Source organism: Sturnira hondurensis, unplaced genomic scaffold, assembly GCF_014824575.4.
Source record: "Sturnira hondurensis isolate 20B ecotype Veracruz unplaced genomic scaffold, ASM1482457v3 Scaffold0001120, whole genome shotgun sequence".
NCBI classification, from domain to species: domain Eukaryota; kingdom Metazoa; phylum Chordata; class Mammalia; order Chiroptera; family Phyllostomidae; genus Sturnira; species Sturnira hondurensis.
In genome coordinates this window covers 5,506,103-5,524,315 of record NW_028073751.1, presented here as the reverse complement: position 1 = coordinate 5,524,315, position 18,213 = coordinate 5,506,103, and the positions used below count along the sequence as shown (strand labels likewise).

Sequence of the window (18,213 nt, the reverse complement as noted above, 5' to 3'; positions counted from 1 at the left end):
GCCTGCTGCTGCTCTCTCATTTTGGGAAAGAGACACACAAACACACACTCTTCTTCGGTCTTACCCATTCAACTGAGATATTCCTTGGGTAGGAACTTTGAAAACTCCAATTACTTATTTGCTCCTACCCTACCCTCCCCCATCTTTACTCACCATTATCGAAGACCGTGCCTGCAGTGAAGGAGAGCTCTGAGTCGTGTTCAGCTTTGCAGGCATACAAAGCTTTTGCCTTCCGGAATGGTGTGCTGTGTAAAAATAGGTGTTTATTTAGCAATTTTTAAAAACCCTCTGAAAGCTCCAGATATTTAAGCTCTCTTCTTCCCCTCCTCTGTAAGCCACCTAGTCTTCTGCTACAGGAAGAGCCTAACAAGGCAGCCAGAGGGTGAAACATGAGGTAGAAAAGTTGCACAGGTCACCAGAGAAAAAGGAGAACTGCTCAGAGAAAAGCCATAGGCCCCATGGAACCCCACTTCTTGTGGGGTCACCTTGTGCCATGTTAAAACTTGACCTAGGAGTTACATCAGCTTAACAGTGGGAGGGGCAGGCTGGGCCCCTTTTTTTGGAGCAGGAGTGGCTGTGGGGAGGGAGGGCAGGCCGGGGGAGACCTTCCAAGGTGCACTGGAGAGCACTCCCATCAGAACCTGTTGGAAGTTGGCAATGCTCAGTGAATCAAAAAGGAGAAATTCTAGCAAAGCTAGGCTTCCGCTCCAGGCCACAGATTGACATCACCTTTCCCAGGTGTTACTTATTTGTCACTGGGCTGGTGGAACAGGATTCCAGAGCTAGAACCCCCTGATCACCAGGGCAGGGCAGGGGACAGACAAGGTGTGTGTGTGAGCAGTTCCACATGCACACGTAAGTGTAGCCATGAACACGTGTGGGTGTGTGGGGAGGAAGAAGGGAGAGGGGACACAATGCATTTTTTTTTTGCCCTTCTCATGTCCACAAGTGTTAACAATCACTTGCACTGTGTATCAGAATAACCTGGGGAGCTTTTTAAAAATGCAAATGCCTGGGCTCTACCTGATTTGTTGATATAAATACAGGCATCAGGATTTTTAAAAGGTCTCCAAGTGACTATCGTGCAACCAGGGCTGAGAACCATTATTCTAGAACAAGGGTTGACAAACTCTTTTTGCAAAGGGCCAGACAGTAAATCTCTTAGGCTTTGTGGGCCACGTGGTCTCTGGTATAATTACTCATGCCTGCACTGTAGTAGCCTGAAAGCAGCCATAGACAACACGTAAAATTCATGTGGCCGTGTTCCATCCATACTTTACTACAAAAAATGGGTGGTGGGCCAGATTTGACCTAAGGACCACAGAATGCTGATCCGTGTTCCAGAGAGTAAATGGTAAAAACTGGTAAATCCTATTAACTTCTATCAATTTTTGCTTTGATATCCAACTAGTTCCAAATGATCTATGGACTTTTCAAGGGTCGGAAGAAACACTACAGTTAACAGTCAAAACTTGGCTCTTTGTTTGATAAAACTAATCTTCTTTTCCCTCCAAGCCATCTGAGGAAGCACAGGTGGGGTTCCAGGGCAGAGTAAGAAAGATAAGTAGGTGCTCTGGATTAAACAATTACTCAATGTATATATGTTATTATCTTCATGATTTACGGGCAGTCTCCGGGATCCCGTGGTGCTAACCCTCTCATGGTACACCAGTTTCTAGTGACCAAATGAGATTTAGCTGAGGGATGACTGGTGTTAGGTGAATACAGACAGAATCAGGAGAGGCAGGGCATCTTGGGGTCATTCTGGAGTTGCTATTTCTTGGAGTCACCAGGTCCAGCTTCCCTTTGGGAAGAGGAGCAAGCCATGAATGGGTGGAAACCTATACCAAGGCCAGGCATCTAGAACCTCCAATGTAGGCTCCGTAAAAACTGAAAGAAAGAGAGCTAGAAAGGTCTATTGTACAGAATGATCAGAGCAAATGATTGTTCAGAATTTTTTGTGGGGGTACAGTTTACTGACTTCCTCTCTGGTCCTCTAGTAGACAAGAGATGATGGCCAGGTGGGAGAAAATCGGGAAATTCAGAAAAAAGGAAGTGGGTCCTCTGGGGAAAAAAGGAAGGAAGGGCCTTTAGAATTCATCGGTTCTAGTGGAAAACAGCTCTTCCCGTGTGGTTATCATTAAAGTCAGAATAAAGTTCAGAACAAGGGGTACATCTGTGAATAACCAAACCAAATCTGTGCATTGGCCAGCAATGGCCAAATATCCAACGTGCAACTTTCCAGGAACGAAAAGTCACCTGGCTGTGAAACGTGCTAAAACCACCAAAACCCCATCCTGACAGGTAAGTAGAGCCTGTCATGACATGGAAGGTGGAAGGAGGACCCAATTAACATGAGACTAGCCAGGGTCACTGTCCCTTGAGGACAGGGCAGAGCAGGGAAGGTGAGGAGAGAGCAAAGAGACTGAGTACAGGAAAGTAAAAGGTGAGAGAAAGGTCACCTGAGGCAAGGCTCCTCCCATTTGATTTTCATGGAGGTTACTTATTAACCTCATTAAATAAAGCGAATGGGACAAAATAGGGGCAAGCCAGGGAAACCAACTGGGATATCTGGCAGGAGGAAAGCAGAGGGAATGGTGCCCAAGATTATCGTTCAAGAGGAGTAATTTTCCACTAATATCAGGTTTTTGGAATTGAATAATGAAGTGACAATGAAACAGTATGATAAAAATAAAAACAAAGGTCAAAAAAAGGGCCTTGCTTTTCTCTCAAATTAACAGGTTAGTCTAAGAGAGGGTCTCTTCTCCTGCAACCTCCTCCCAGGCCCTTAGGACGGGCACAGACATGGGAGGGATGACAGAATGGGTGCTTTTTAAAGGGACCCCCCTTCACTACTTACGCGCAGGGCTGCCAAATAAAATACAAGACACCTAGTCAAATTTGAATTTCAGATCAACAAGGAATACTTTATTAGTGTAAGTATGTCTGAAATATTACACAAGACATACATACTTACACTAAAAAAACTTTTGTTTATCTACAATTCAAATGTAACTGGGTATTCCGTATTTTTATTTGCTAAATCTTGCAACTCTACCCAGGGAAGAGTCTTATCTTTTTATAAAGTCTGTCAGCCCAACAGGCTCAGTGTCCCATGCCATACTCCTCACCTCAAAAGGCTTGAGCAGTTTGCTTTAGGTAGTGTTCCTACCCAAACAGCTCCTGTTGGCACAGAGGCTATTTGTAGGCTTTGGCTCTGACTTAAGAAATAAAAAATCCCCACCAAGCATCTTTGGTTCTTTGGCTCCCTGCCTGCCTCTTCTCTGCAGTGCCTCTCAGCACTAGACACAGAGAGCCTGGGATGCCTTCGGCTGCTCCAGTGACAGTGCCCTTCAGACCTCAGCTGGGCCTTCAAGGGCACGAACAAGTTTGGAAGCTTTTGCTAGTTCACTTTTAATTTTCACCTCTGAGCATGGCATGAGGCCAGGAAAGCACTCAGAGGAGGTTCCCTCAAATGCCCTTGCAAGCCTCACAAAATGAAGACCCACCCTCCATTGTACGGCATGATAGGTGGGCCAGATGGATGAGCAGGTTGCAAGGGTTTGATCTTATAGGCAATATTTCCAGGGACCCCTGTGCAAATGCAAGTGATGGGTATGGGGCTAGGAGCTCTTCTAGGGGTCCAAGTGAAAGGAAAGGGGAAATGTGAAGGGAATGTTTCTCCAGTCCCCTTTCTCTGATGTGCTGTGAAAGGCATCTTCATTTCTGAGCTTGAACTGATAAGCACTAAAGTTGCTTGGAAGAAGGGAGAGGAAGCCATTTTCAGAGGAGGCATTATGTAGAAGTTCATGAGACCATTCATTAGGTATAATTAAGTACTTATTTTTAACTGCTCTGTCCAGAAAAGGAAATCGAAGTTCATATTCTGGAAGTAGATTTAGGGGAAGGCCCCACTGGACCTGCAGGTGTATGTATACTGCAACAGCAGTTACGGGACTTTAGCCCTCTCTGTTGACGAGCTATAATGGGCTAGCTCCCCAGTACTATCCCTATCTATGCCCACATTGGCATACATATCTAATTCAGTGACAGCCAACTGCAAGCCCTACTCAGCCTTGCATATTTTCAAAATGGCAGCTTCCTAAAGGGCTGTGGAAGAGCATTTTCAAATGCCGCGGTTCTAACAATGGCCAGAGGAGGCAGTACTGAGTGCCCATGACCTCAAACACAGCAGGTAAGCAGATTCTGCTGCCACCTCCCTCTGCCAGTCTGGAAATTCTTTAGGAGAGGAAAGGAGTAGCTAAAGAAAAAAACCTCAGAATGTCCTGGGAGGTGGAAGGGAGTGGAGAGGTGGAGGTATTGGAGAGGCAACAGGGCCCCAAAGCTCAGAGACACAAAAAAAGTGAATATTCTCAAAGCAAAGAGTACATTTCGGGTTTTTAGCTGAATGAGCCCCCTAACTTATTCTGTCCAAGGGGCTAATGTCTTGAAGATTTTACTCCCTTTTAATTGAAATAAATGAGCCACAGTCTTCTAATGACCAAATCTGTGGTATAAGTGAGGGAGGCATTTTAGAAGGTGACTGTCTCTGGTCACTGTGGTTTGCTCCGGTTAGGCTCCTCATGGACCATCAGTGATCTAATCAGAATGATCAGTGCCACAACTAGTGCCTGAGAAAGCTAGTATCTCCCAAAGGACCTAAATATGTTTAAGAAGTAATAAGAAAATAACCCAAGTGTTAGGGAAATAGGATTTGAATTTTTACCTTATTTCCGGGGTGAGGATAAAAGGATATACTGAAAAGGTATCTTTCTCATATTTGGGGGCAAAGCTAGAGAGAAAACACAGAGCAGGCCAAGCTCTGGGGCTGAAAGCTACATGCACACTTGAATGTGGGGACACCCATATGTTTGGAAGAAAGAGTGGGTTGAGGGCACGAAGTCCTGCGTTCCAGACTGGCTCTAGTTTATGGTCATGTGACTGTGGACAAGCCGCCTCTCTGTGCCTTAGTTCAGACTGTTTCTCCTCTCACTCTCATATAAGGGGCAGAATGAAATGGTAGATATAAAAGTGTGTAGAGGAGAATAAAGTAATACATACACTTTACATAAATAGCACAGAATTTTCTATTTTTTTAAAAATGAGACTCAGCTTTATCAATTATTTAAGTCTCTCTGCTAGACCCACCCCTTAGTCAAAAAACCAGCTAGGAGAAAAAGATGGATGAGAAAATATTGCCAAGGCCAAAAATGCTTGGGATGGGTATAACTGGCTCTACAATTTGGCTGTCTGAAAGCAGAAACTTAGTTGGAGAGAAATACATGCTGCAGATCCATACAGCAGAGATTCTTAAGAACTTGAAGGTTATTAATTAATTAATTAGTTAGTTAATGAATTAATTTCCAGGATTTAAACAGCCTCTTTTCTCCAAAGAATTCAAGTGCAAAGAATGAAGCCTGGGAAGACTTCATCAAAGCAGGGAACACTACGGTATGGCCCTTGGGAAGAGGAACTAGGCCAACCCTCAGAAAGAGGTGCTGCCTGTTCCCATGAGAGCTAAGGGTTCATGACACATGGAGACAGAAGCAGGGAGCACTGGGAGCACTGACGATTCCTGGGAGTTCATGGAGGGAAGGACATGGCCATGAACAATGTAAAGAAAAATCACTTCATATCTCGGTCCCTTATTCTGTGTTATGTTCATCTCTTTCCCAGTGGTCCAGTCTCAGTACCTAGGTGTCAGTGCTCATGGTCGAGAGCCCAACCCCACAAGTAAATGTTTCCTGCTGCTACCTGATTCAAATGAGGGAAGGAAAGGCCAGTGCTCGTCTTGGCGCTGACCGCTCTGACGTTATCTCATACCAAAGCACAGAGAGCCAAACAGGAGCCCGTTTAGGAGGTGTTCTTTACCCAAACACCAGGTATCACAAAGTATTAATTTAAACTGAAGGAGGGGTTCAGAAGGGTGTAGAAAATGCTAGGCTGGTTCATGTAAATGGTCCCCCCAAGCTTTGCCTCTTAGGCTGGAATCACCAGAGCGCAGAGGCTGGCCACCCGTGTCCCTGACTGGCTCTGGATAAACAGGACCGGATTGGTCATCATCCATGATTTTACCTGGAGTCTTCATGAACTGCTTCTTCTGGCCTGTCAAAAAGCAAGTGCAGATTTGGATGGCAGGGAACAAAGTTGACGAGGAGGCTGAACACTGCATGAAGAGAGGACCAAGCCAATGAGAGAACAACAGCAGCAACAGAAAACCAAACAAACCCTGCAACAGACCTGATGGGGGATGAGTCGCTGGACGTGGATGAGGTGGGCATAGGGCTGGATGGCGCCGAGAACATGGGCCAAGATGGCGAGAGGGGTGAAGTTGGGCTTGGATTCGGGGGGCTGCAAGACATAACAACCAGAAAACTCATCAGCACACAGGGAAACCACAGTGGGAGCACAGGAGGTTCACGGAGGGCCACATGATGGAGAGCTGGAGCAGACTAGAGCAGCACTGAAACACAGGAGGCGTCGTCAGTGCCAAGTCCCGTTTCTCCAGACCAAACCTCTGCATCTTCCAAGAAAGGCCTGTTCGGAAACTCCTTCGAGCATTAACCTGCCGCCTTGCCTTGCAGAGTAGCTGCTTTCTAGGGCCCAGGAGCTTCGTCAGTTGTGCCCTTCGTGCCTTTGGCCATCGGCAGTGAATGCCCTGAGCCCACATACAGGAGTCTCCACACCCATATCCCGTCACGGCCTCTGTCTCTGGGCAGGAAGAGCTTACAACCAGCACTCGTCTTCCACTGCTGTGTGAATGTTTTAAAAGTCGTGTCTCAGCAAAAATGACCGTTTTTCCGGGCCCCACAGGCAGTTCAGCCAGAAAACAATTTCCTGTTTACATTTTTAACTAAAAGGGCTGTGTGCCATTAGAGACCCAGAGCAGTGCTGCATTAGAAACATCACAGGGAGGGCCTGCAACTAAGGGCGGCATGCTGTTCCTCTGGGCTTTGCTTTCCAGGTCTGCTCTTTCTCTTTTCATAGATTCTGGGCATGTTGATGCTCAAAGAAAAACCCCAGATGGGAGGCAGTAAAAAATAATAAATAAAAGGAGGAATGGAAACTTTCAATCTTAAATTTTGTTTTTTGACTGATGGCTGACCAAAGGTTTGGGGAGGAAAGATCAAAATTATGCACTAAAATACAGTTTGATTTTAATTGGTCATGCTTGCACTTTGACTTATCTCCACAAATTACACAAACAAACAAACAAACATCTTAGCAACTCTGTGAAATCGCATTAAGTCACAAATAGTGCAAACACTAATGACTGAGAAAACAATGTGAGAACCACCTGGCCACACCACCACCTGCAGCCCCTGAGCCTCAGCCAATGGCTGGACTGTTTAGTTCAAGCACTTTATAGAGGTGAAAATGACAGCAGTCCAATCTAGAGAACAGGCTTTCTAAACAGAGTGGGATTTAGCAAGAACACATAAATGTCCTATTTAAAGGGAACTACTTAATCAGACTGAAACCCAATTATGGCCCTAATTATCTATAGTTGTAACAAATTCCTGTGGCAATATACAGTAAAACCCCATTGTATTAGTGCATCAGAGAACCTTAGACTAATAAAATAAACTATTTATTGAGTGCCATTCTCTAGAATATAAATTCCACAAGGCATGGATTTTTGTCCATTTTATTTCCAAAGCCTCAAAGAGTGCCTGTAGGTATTCAATAAATAATTATTGAGTAAGTGAATTAATGAATCTTGTTGGACTCACTGAATGATTCAAGAGACACTATTATAATTACCATTTCACAGACTGGGAAACTTGGGCCGGTCTGGGGCTTGCCTAAAGATACCCAGCTAGTAAATGACAAGCTGTTTAGACCCCAAGCCATGACTCCACGCCTCTGGGATAGCAGGATTTGCTCTGTTTCTCAATGCTGTGCCAAGTTTCTCCACAGACCCAACCATAACCTTAGAAGCCTTCTTAACCACTGAGCAATGACTCTCCTTTAGGTGCCTACCACATACATCTTCAAGGGAAAATGGAATGCAGAGACAGACAGGCCCAAGACTCAACACACTGTAAATTCCAACAAAATCTTCAGTCCTGCCTCCAGTCTTCTGTCTGGTAGATTCATACAGCAGATAGAATCCATATCATAGAAATAATTAAATTCAAAGAGCATGGTCTTTTCCCTCATTTTCCCCATTAATGCAGCAAAGACTAGTTATAGAGCACTACTACGATCAAAACAATAAGTGAAACACAACTTAGCATTTGCCGAGGTCCCTAACTGCAAGAGCACACAATGTATTTGACAAGATGGGACATTAAAAAAACAGCTGCAGATGCTAAAATCCTCAACAACCAAATCCTGGCAAGTCAGACCCAGCAACACGGTAAAAAGATCACATGCCGTGACTGCGGGGTTTATTCTGGGGATGGTACAATATTCCCAGACCAATTAATGTGATATAGCACACAAACAAAATAAAGCATAAAAACCACATGATCACATCAATAAATGCAGAAAAAGCATTTGATAAAATCCAACATTCATTTGTGATAAAAACTCTCAGCAAAGTGGAATAGAGGGAACATACCTCAGTATAATACAGGCCACATATTACACACCCAGAGCTAACATCATACTCAATGGGCAAAAACTACAAACACTCCCCTTAAGATTGGGAACAAAACAAGGATGTTCACTTTCACCTCTCTTATCCAACACAGTACTAGCCGTCCTAGACACAGAATCAGACAAGAAGAAGAAGTAAAAGGCATCCAAACTGGAAAGGAATAAGTAAAACTATCAGTATTTGCAGATGGCATAATACCGTATAAAAAGAACCCTAAAGATTCCACCAAAAACCTACTAGAACTGATAAATGAATTCAGTAAAGTAGCAGGATGTAAAATAAATATCCAGAACTTGGTTCCATTTTTATTCACAGGTAATGAATGAACTATCAGAGACACTAGGAAATTGAAAAACATACTAATAAGTGGAAGCATATACAGTGTTCACGAATAGGAAGAATTAACATCATTAAAATGTCCATACTATCCAAAGCAATCTAGACAGTCAGGCAATTTCTATCAAGAGACTAATGGAGTATTTCACAGAACTAGCACAGGTATTCCAAAAGTTATATGGACCACACAAGACCCTAAATAGCCACAGCAGTCACGAGAAAGAAGAACAAAGCTGGAGGAATGATGCTGCCCGAGATCAAACCAAAAGGCCACAGTAACGAAAACAGCGTGGTGCTGACGTGAAAACAGATCAGTGCAACAGAACGGGGGCCTATACATAAACCCACCCCTTTACAGTCAATTGACATTCGATAAGGGAGGCAGAGACACACACTGGGGTAAAGACAGTCTATTCAATTACACGGTGTGGGGAAAATGGGACAGACACATGCACAAAGGATGAAACCAGACCACAGACAAGAATAAACTCCAAATGGATTGAAGAGTTAAATGTGAGACTTGAAACTATAAAAACCCTAAAAGAAAATATAGGCAGTAAAATTTCAGACATTTCTTGAAACATATCTTTTCTGATATATCCTTGGGCAAGGGGAATAAAAGAAAAAAATAAGCAAATGGGACTACATCAAACTAAAAAGTTTTTGCACAGCAAAGGAAACCATCAATAAAATGAAAAACTAAATGAATGAATGGGGGAACATATTTGCCAATGATATATCTGATGAGAGGGTAAATATCCAAAATTTATAAAGGACTCACAAAACTCAACATCAAAAAACCCCCAAACAACCTAATTAAAAAATGGGCAGAGAATCTAAATAGAAATCTCCTAAAAGAGGACATAGAGTTGGCCAACAGACATGAAAAGATGCTCAGTGTTCCTAACCATCAGAGAAACACAAATAAAACCACACAATGAGATAATACCTCACATCCGTCGGAACGGCTATCATCAATAAAGCAACAAACAAGTGCTGGTGAGGATGCGGAGAAAAGGGAACCTTCATGCACTGTTGGTGGGAATGCAGACTGGTGCAGCCACTGGGGGAAGCAGTATGGAGTTTCCTCAAAAACTTAGAGATGGAACTATCTTATGACCCAGTGATTCCACCTCTGGGAATATATCCAAAGAAGCCTGAAGAATATAATTCAAAAGAATATAATTCAAAAGAATATAAGCACCCCTACATTCACTGTAGCATTATTTACAATCGCCAAGATTTGGAAGCAGCCCAAGTGTCTATTATTAGATGAACGGATAAAGAACTGTGGTACATCAACGCAATGGAATACTACTGGGACCTGGAGAGCATGACACTAAGTGAGATAAGCCAGTCAGAGAAAGATAAGTACCACATTATTTTATTCATGTGGAGTCTAACAAACAAAATAAACTAACAAGCCAAATAGAAAAAGACTCATAGAGAACAAACTGGCAGCAGAGATACCAGTGTGGTGATTCCCGGAGGGAAGAGGGGGCTAGAAGAGGAAAAGGGAGATAAGTGGTGATCAAGGAGACTGGACTTGAGGTGGTGAACACAAAATACAATACACAGGTTATGTAATATAGAATTATACACCTGAAACCTATGTAATGTTATTAATCAATGTCACCCCAATAAATGCAAGTAAAAATTTTAAAAAATTAAAACCACCTCCTTTTTGGAAACATACAAAGAACAAGTATAATATAAGATATTGAGATTTATCAGCTAAGGGACAAGTTACTCTAATATTACTTCAATACCTGCTCCCACTTGACCTTGCCCGTAGTCCTGGGAGAGAGTGCTGCCTGACTGTGAATGTGCAGTCCTCAGTTTCTTTCACATTGCAGCTGGTAAGAAAGGACTAACTGTCTCAGTTTTCTCACCACCACCAGCCCCAGTAGAGGATGACCTAGCGGGCACCAATGCCCTGGTGATGACTTCTGAACTGCAGCTCAGCGGTCAGCACAGGACATATAGAATTATTCAGGTGTGTAATTCTATAATACATAACCTGTGAAAAAGTCCTTAGGATGTTTTTTTGAGGATTTTGTTTTCTTTTTAGTGGAGTTTTAGGTAGGAAGCACCCCAGTTTCTGATCTCATCTGTATCAAGAATGATGCCTCTGGCTAAAGCCATGGTTGAGAACAACGTGGGTTCTAAATGTTTTCTCACGTCCTTGAATATCTAAGTGGTTCTTGGCCAGCTGTACGTAGCTGAAACTATCTGGAGTGCGGCCGGAATGCAGGGTATTCATAAAGATTATGGAAATTTATTCTTCAATTCTTATGTCAATTGCCACAGTATTAACTGTAATTTGTAACAACGGACAGAATTTCACTTGTTTGTGTCTAGTCATAGCAACATTTATTTGCTATAAAATGACAATTTAAATTTATGACCACCATGTTTTAGTATAACAATAAAATGCATTCCCCATGGTACCTTTATGATTTTTTAAACTACGGATGGAATTATGCCTTTTGTTTATTTGTGCCCCAGAGCCACATCAAGAAAACTCACTACCAACATACCATGGGCCAGCTTCATGCACCACAGTGACCGATGCTTGTGTCAGCGGGGTGACTATAGGCATGAATGTTTCTCCATGGAACAGGGAGCATCAGACTGTAGGTGTGATGCAACTCAGGTAACACAAAGGTGGGACATAAAGCACATGGGAGTGAGAACGGCCCGAGACGCTCCGCACTACCTTATATTATTCTTCCACTCCAGAAATGTCTGGCGAGAGGTTACTTAAAACTGATGATAGCACGCCTAAAATGTCCCAAACAAAAAATGGTCAGCTCTCCTCCTGGCTCTGACACCTCCAACATCAAATCCTCAAATTCTTCTCCCACTAATGAGGCCAAAGATAACAGGATAAGAGAAAATAATTTTGTAACTAAAATCTTAGCAGATGATCCTTGAAGGTCTCTCTGCAGCCTCAGTTACTCCCACCCAGCTGGGAGGGAATAACTGAGCTGAACACCCCACCACACTTTCTACCCTAAATATTCCTGGGGTCCCTCCAGGCCCCCATATCAAGACCCAACTGTAGCAGCTTGTCTGATCTGGATTCAAGTGGAAGGCTTGCCTCAGCTCTAGTTCACTGGCCCACAGTGTCCTCAAAAGACCCAGTCAGCCCCTTTGACACTCATTGGACAGTGCAGAGATAATGGTTTAGGAAGATAAGGCTCAAAGGCTGGCAGCAGGCTGGGTTGTAGCTGAGAGTTCAAGCAGCATCATGAGCCTGACACCCTTCTGTGGTGACTCACTCAAACGATGGAATGTCAGGGGGCCAGCAGGGCAGGCCTGCCGTACTGAGGACAGGGCTGCCCTTCGTGCTCCCAGGCTAATAACAGGTGTGGCAGACCCCCTCCCTTCGGTCTCTGCACCACAGTAGTTTAAACCTGAACTGCTGCTGGCTAAGCAGTCAAGATGATCTTTAAGAAGATTTAAAGGTCATTAAATTTTGACACTCAAAATTACAGCTAGCCTTGTAGACAATTGAAAAATACCAAAAAACAAGTAATAAATCCATAATTTATACCCCTGATAATCACTGTTCACACCTTGGCATATTTCCTCACTTCTGGTGGGGAGGGACCAATACTATATACAGGGTTGAGCAATAGGTTTAGGGTTGTCCACATGGAAAACAGTACAATAACTAAGGGATAATAAAAAATAAACTGCGTTTCACATATTCACAACTATAAACCTACTTTGGCTCCACTCTGTACATAGTTAGAAGCCTTTTTCACTGAATGAAGATTTTCTGATAGTATTAAATAGTCTTTAATATCCAATTTTTTGAATAGCTACAGGGTATTCTGATAAATAAAAGTTCTACAGGGTATTCTGTTGTAGGGTATACCTTGATTTACGTATATCCATTCTCTTACTGTGTGTACTATGTACACTCAGATTATTATCTCCCTTTAGCTATTATAAATAGAGCTGCAACTTACACCCTTGCTGAGGATCACTGCCTGTGTCTCCAGCAGTGATTAACACAAACTCCTGAGTGTTAAATTAGTGGGTCAAAGGCTAGGAGGTCTTTTTTTTTTTAAAGAGTCCTTGGTACATCCTAGCAAACAGCTGTTCAGAAAAGTCCTACTGAATTACATTTCCACTAACAGTATGTAGGGTGGCCCCTTCCTTCCACAGCCCCACCAGTATGGAGCATTAGCATTAAAAAAAAATTAAACGGACTTTTTTTCCAGTTCATAAAGGTTACCTCAGATGTTTTTCTTTCCCAGCACTTCCAATGATACAAAAATGACTGTAATTCCCTTCCTATATTCTGTTTCCATCTGGAAGCAATGTTAACTTTCCAAAGGGCAGTCTGCCAAGAAGGTGATATAGGGAAGGAGACAGGCAGTTGGACAGAGAGACAGACAAATGCATCCTGGGATTCTGTGGCACGGGTGCCCTGAGAGAAACTGGGAGTGGCGGATGGTTAGCTTCATCTAGGGCTCTCAAAGACGGGGCTAAGCACGAAGGATGAGAGCAGTGAGGTACTACACAGATGGAGCCAAAGAGTCTCGTGCTAGCAGTGCACTGTGGAGAAGTCACAAAACTGGCGTCTGCATCTCTCTGCAAGGCAGTGAACTGTTCTGCAGCCCAGGTTCCCAGGCACAGGCCTCCCGTCTGGGCTGGACCATGGGATCACTGCCCCAGGGGTGACCTTAGTGCTCCTTCAGTCCTGCTTCCCATTTGGGCCTGAACCAGGAATGCTGCTATTAAATCCAAGGACAGCTTGTTTTGTTTTGTTTTTTTTCTTTCCCTCTATAATGAAAAAGAAGAGAAATTCTGTGAAAACCTATAAAGCCCTATCTCATCATATAATCCCAAATTAGTGAATTCTTCTTTGGAAAATACCCCTTTGAGACGGAACCTCAAACTTCAGCCAGAGAAACAGGGCCAAAAGATGTATGGTAAACTGGACAGTGGTGAATTACAGTATATGACACAAAAACTGATTTTATTTGTTGAAAATGTGAAAACATACATCCTTTACATGTGTCCACTGAAGCTTTCACAACACAGAAATCCCATACAGGTGCTGATCTCCTGAGGTTTCACCAGCCTCACAACCTCACAACGGGAAAAACCCACATGCCCCCAAGTCGCACTGTTCCCTATTCCTTTCTGACTGGGCGTGCACAGTATTTATAGATTGTTTCCCCTCATCGAACATAATTTCATATGCATTTTCATTCAGACAATGAGAGTCCTGATTTTTATTTTCATGAGAAGAACTGGTAAAATCGCCCTAAGGCCTTAGCAATTACATGCAATTACTTTAAATTAGTTTTTAAATTATTTGCTTTTAAAATAGTTCCACTAATTTTTAAGTGCAGCGATTCTGTTTTCCAGCTTTAAAATTTTTCCTGAAGTATAAGTTTCAAATAGATTTAAAACTCAATGGAGTGTAATGGTAATGGCAAATAATTTCATGCCTTCAACAAAGTTCAAAATCTGAGACTAGGGCCTCTGTCACTGTTAAGGTTCCTCAAGCCAATCATGCAAACGTTCCCATGTGGAGTAACACAGAAATAGCAGGTAGAGGAGAAAAACTCTGAACTGGAATTAAAGAGGCCTGGACAAGGGTCCCAAGTTCAATGGCTCATTGCACAGGAAGAAACCTCAAAGGAAAGGACCGGCGAGGTTCAATGGGACAAATGCCCTACTGTGCTCCATGATGCATTACACCTACTGAAGGAATTATTCTTTCCTGTTACACCTGAATGTAGCCCCTCAATCTTCTGCAATACCACATTTCAGGTACATCAGAATTGGTTCTTAAAATAAAATGTATTTACTCTCTTTCAACAAAAATAATTTCACAAATTATAAAGTTATTCGTAAGGAAACACTGAAGCATTTCGGGAACACTACAAAGAGTCTATGTAGTAACATTTGTTATTTCGAAAGATCTGAACTGTTGCTGAGAAATCCCAATACATCCTAATTACCTTAGGCTGAATGCAGTACAACTGTAATTCTCTATAGAACGAAGATATTACAAGGCCAAATAAATTCGCTGTAATTTAAAAAGAAAAGAAAAGCAACAGTGCTACTCGATTCAATCTTCTACTGTCCTGAGGCATAACTTGAAGTCGCCATTCTAATGTCAGGAATGTTTAAACGCTATTCTTAAAATAAAGTCTGCAAGCAAGAAGTGTAGCTGCCTCAGGAGACTGAAAAGAGGGATCAGGGGGCACAGGCATGCACTGGACATTTTGTTTTGAATTTTATGTCTGTTTATACTGCTTGAGTTTTTTAAATCATGGGCCTATATTATTTTATGTTAATAGTGGAAAGCACTCCTCTATCTATGGTGCTAGAATAACTGGATATCTGTGTGGAAAAATGGAAACTTGACTCTCCATCTCAATCATAACTAACAAATGATTTCCAGGTGGGTTACAGATCTAAATGCCAAAGGCAAACAATAAAGGTTTTAGAGGAGAATAACTCTGGGAACTTGCCCAATAGGGCATAAAACACACTAATTGTAAAAAAAAACACTGATATCCTTAACTACATTAAAATTAAGAACTTTTACTTATCAGAAGATGTTAAAAGAGAGCAAAATGCAGCCTACAACACATATGTAAACAAAGGGCTCATAACCAAACCATATAAGAACTCCTACTGATCAGTAAGAAAAAGACTGACAACCAAGTGGGAAATGGGCAAGAAACTTGAACAAGAACTTTAGAAGAGAAAATGCAAAAGAAAAGGTGGTCAACCTTTCTGTAGGCAGGGAATATAGATTAAAACCACAGTGAGATGACCCTGAATAACTACTGAAATGACTAGATACTTAACATCAAAATGCTGAAAATACCAAGTGCTTACCCAATATAGAATATCTAGAACTCTTGTACTTTCCTGGAGGAGGAATATAAATTGTTACAACCGCTTTGGACAACAGTCTAACATTATCTACTGAAGGTGAAGATATCATTCATTCTCTGTCACCCAGCAGTTCTGTTTCCAGACATATACCCTAGAGCACAGTGCGTATGTGTGCACCAGAAGACGTGTATGGGAATATGTAGAGCAAATTATTTGTAAAATCAAAAACTGAAAACCTGTTTTCAGTTTTTGTCAGCAAAAGTAGAATGGAGAAGTAATTTTAGTATTTTAATACAGCGGAACACTCTACTACAACAAAAATAAATAGGGACATTAATGACCCTTAAAACCACTGAGCAAAGGGGAGGAGGAATGAATGGGGGAGGGGGGAGGTGGGTGGGGGGTAGGGCAGGGGAGAGTAATGGGGGAAAATGGGGATACCTGTAATTGAACAATAAAAAATAGTAATAATAAAATAAAACAAAATGGAAAAATAGACTCAAAATAATAAAATAACATGTAGGGATGCATACAGGTGATCCCAATATTTGCAGATTGTGCATTTGGGAATTTACCTACTTGTTAAAATTTATTGGTAGCCCCAGAATTAATACTCACGGTGCTTTCATAGTCATTTGCAGACACACACAGAGCAGTGAAAAATTAGTTTCTCTGAGTCACCTGATGCACAGATTCCCATTTGAGGTAAACAAAGGGATGCGCTCCCTTCTTGTTTCAGCTCTCTGCTGTTCCTAAGTGCAAGAAGGCTGTGTGTGCTGTGAGTTATGGGAAGAACATGTGTTTGATGAGCTTCATTCAAGCATGACTTAGGGTGCTGCTAGTTATGACTTCAATGTTAATGATACTAAGTAAGGTGTCATTAAACAGAAACACACATAAAAAAAGGTTATGTACTGATCACTCGGCAAAAATGTTGCAAACAGAGGCTCACAGGAACCTAACCCTCTATTTCCCCTAGGAGCAATGATTCCATATCACTAATTCAGTTGTGGTGATTTCACTGAACATAACTATTGCACATAACAAATAACTGTATTTAAAAGGCAAAAATATAAATAAAATAAGGAGCTGATTGCTGTAAATGTCAGATTAGTGGTTACCTTTGTGGGGGAGAGGGAGAGGATTATAACAGGGAAGAAGGTAAGGGATGTGAGCACTTCTGGGGTCTAGGCAAGGTTATATATCTTAACCTTTTTGGTGGTTATCTGGGTGTTTGCTAAATAACTATGTTATTTATTTATTTAATGTATATTTACATTTACATGCCATTTTTTCTCTTTTAATTCTCACACAAGGATAGGTATGTTATTGATTTTAGAGACAGAAAAGGAAGGAGAGTGTGAGAAACATCAATCAGTTGTCTCCTGTGTGCTCTCCCACGGTGAATGAACCCTCAACCTAGGTCTGTGCCCTGATTGGGGATAGAACCCACAACCTTTTGGTGCACAGGATGACGCTCCAAGCAACTGAGCCACCCAGCCAGGGCTCATGCCTCTTTATATAACAACAAAAAAAATATCTGCAAACCTATCTTAAAACATACTTACGCACATTAAGTATGCCAACATATTAAAAGCATTCTTTGGGTGATGAGATGAAAGGTAATTTTTATTTTTTGTGCTTTTAAAATATTTTCCACATTTTCTGCAGTTAATAGGTTACACTTATAACCAAAAAATAATAATTGTTAATAGAAAATATAATCTCCCTAATCATACAAAGTCTACTTTTACTTTCTAGAGGAAAGGTGCCCAATGGGGGCAAAACGGCGGTTCAGTTTCGTTGCACTACTTCGTGGTTCAANATTCTTTGGGTGATGAGATGAAAGGTAATTTTTATTTTTTGTGCTTTTAAAATATTTTCCACATTTTCTGCAGTTAATAGGTTACACTTATAACCAAAAAATAATAATTGTTAATAGAAAATATAATCTCCCTAATCATACAAAGTCTACTTTTACTTTCTAGAGGAAAGGTGCCCAATGGGGGCAAAACGGCGGTTCAGTTTCATTGCACTACTCCGTGGTTCAAGTTGCGTCATACGATATGTAGTTCCCAACTGTCTGTGCTGCTTCTCTTCTTTTTCAAACACAATCAACAAGTATTTATTGAGCACCTTCCATATGCAAGCATAACTTTTCATACTACTCCACTCACACTGTGAAATAAGGTTGGCTTTTCTGGAGACTAGTTTTCTTAAAGTCAGTACATTATATCCATGATGTCTTCCTTTCGCCTGGGGATAGGGAAGCTGAGATCTCTGATGTCACACTATGAGTAAGCTGAACAACATGTTAACAGCGCTGACTCAAAGTCATTGGCCATCTGGCACACTATTCTATACCATCTGCTTTCAGGGGATATTTCCTGTTT

The 18,213-nt window shown here is 41.9% G+C and overlaps 1 protein-coding gene across 4 annotated transcripts in view; it reads right to left on the bottom strand.

The window, feature by feature from the left end:
• ARHGAP26 (Rho GTPase activating protein 26) overlaps positions 1 to 18,213 on the bottom strand; it is a 420,536-nt gene that overhangs the window by 14,156 nt on the left and 388,167 nt on the right. Inside the window, exons 21-23 of one of the 4 annotated variants that reach the window (XM_037062987.1) lie at positions 6,241 to 6,351; positions 6,076 to 6,105; positions 154 to 245 (exon numbers count right to left, since the gene is read on the bottom strand). In XM_037062987.1, coding sequence (XP_036918882.1) covers positions 154 to 245; positions 6,076 to 6,105; positions 6,241 to 6,351 — 233 coding nt within the window. Of the gene's footprint in view, positions 1 to 153; positions 246 to 6,075; positions 6,352 to 18,213 lie in introns of all 4 variants that reach the window. The other 3 variants (XM_037062978.1, XM_037062996.1, XM_037063003.1) reach the window with 3 other exon arrangements.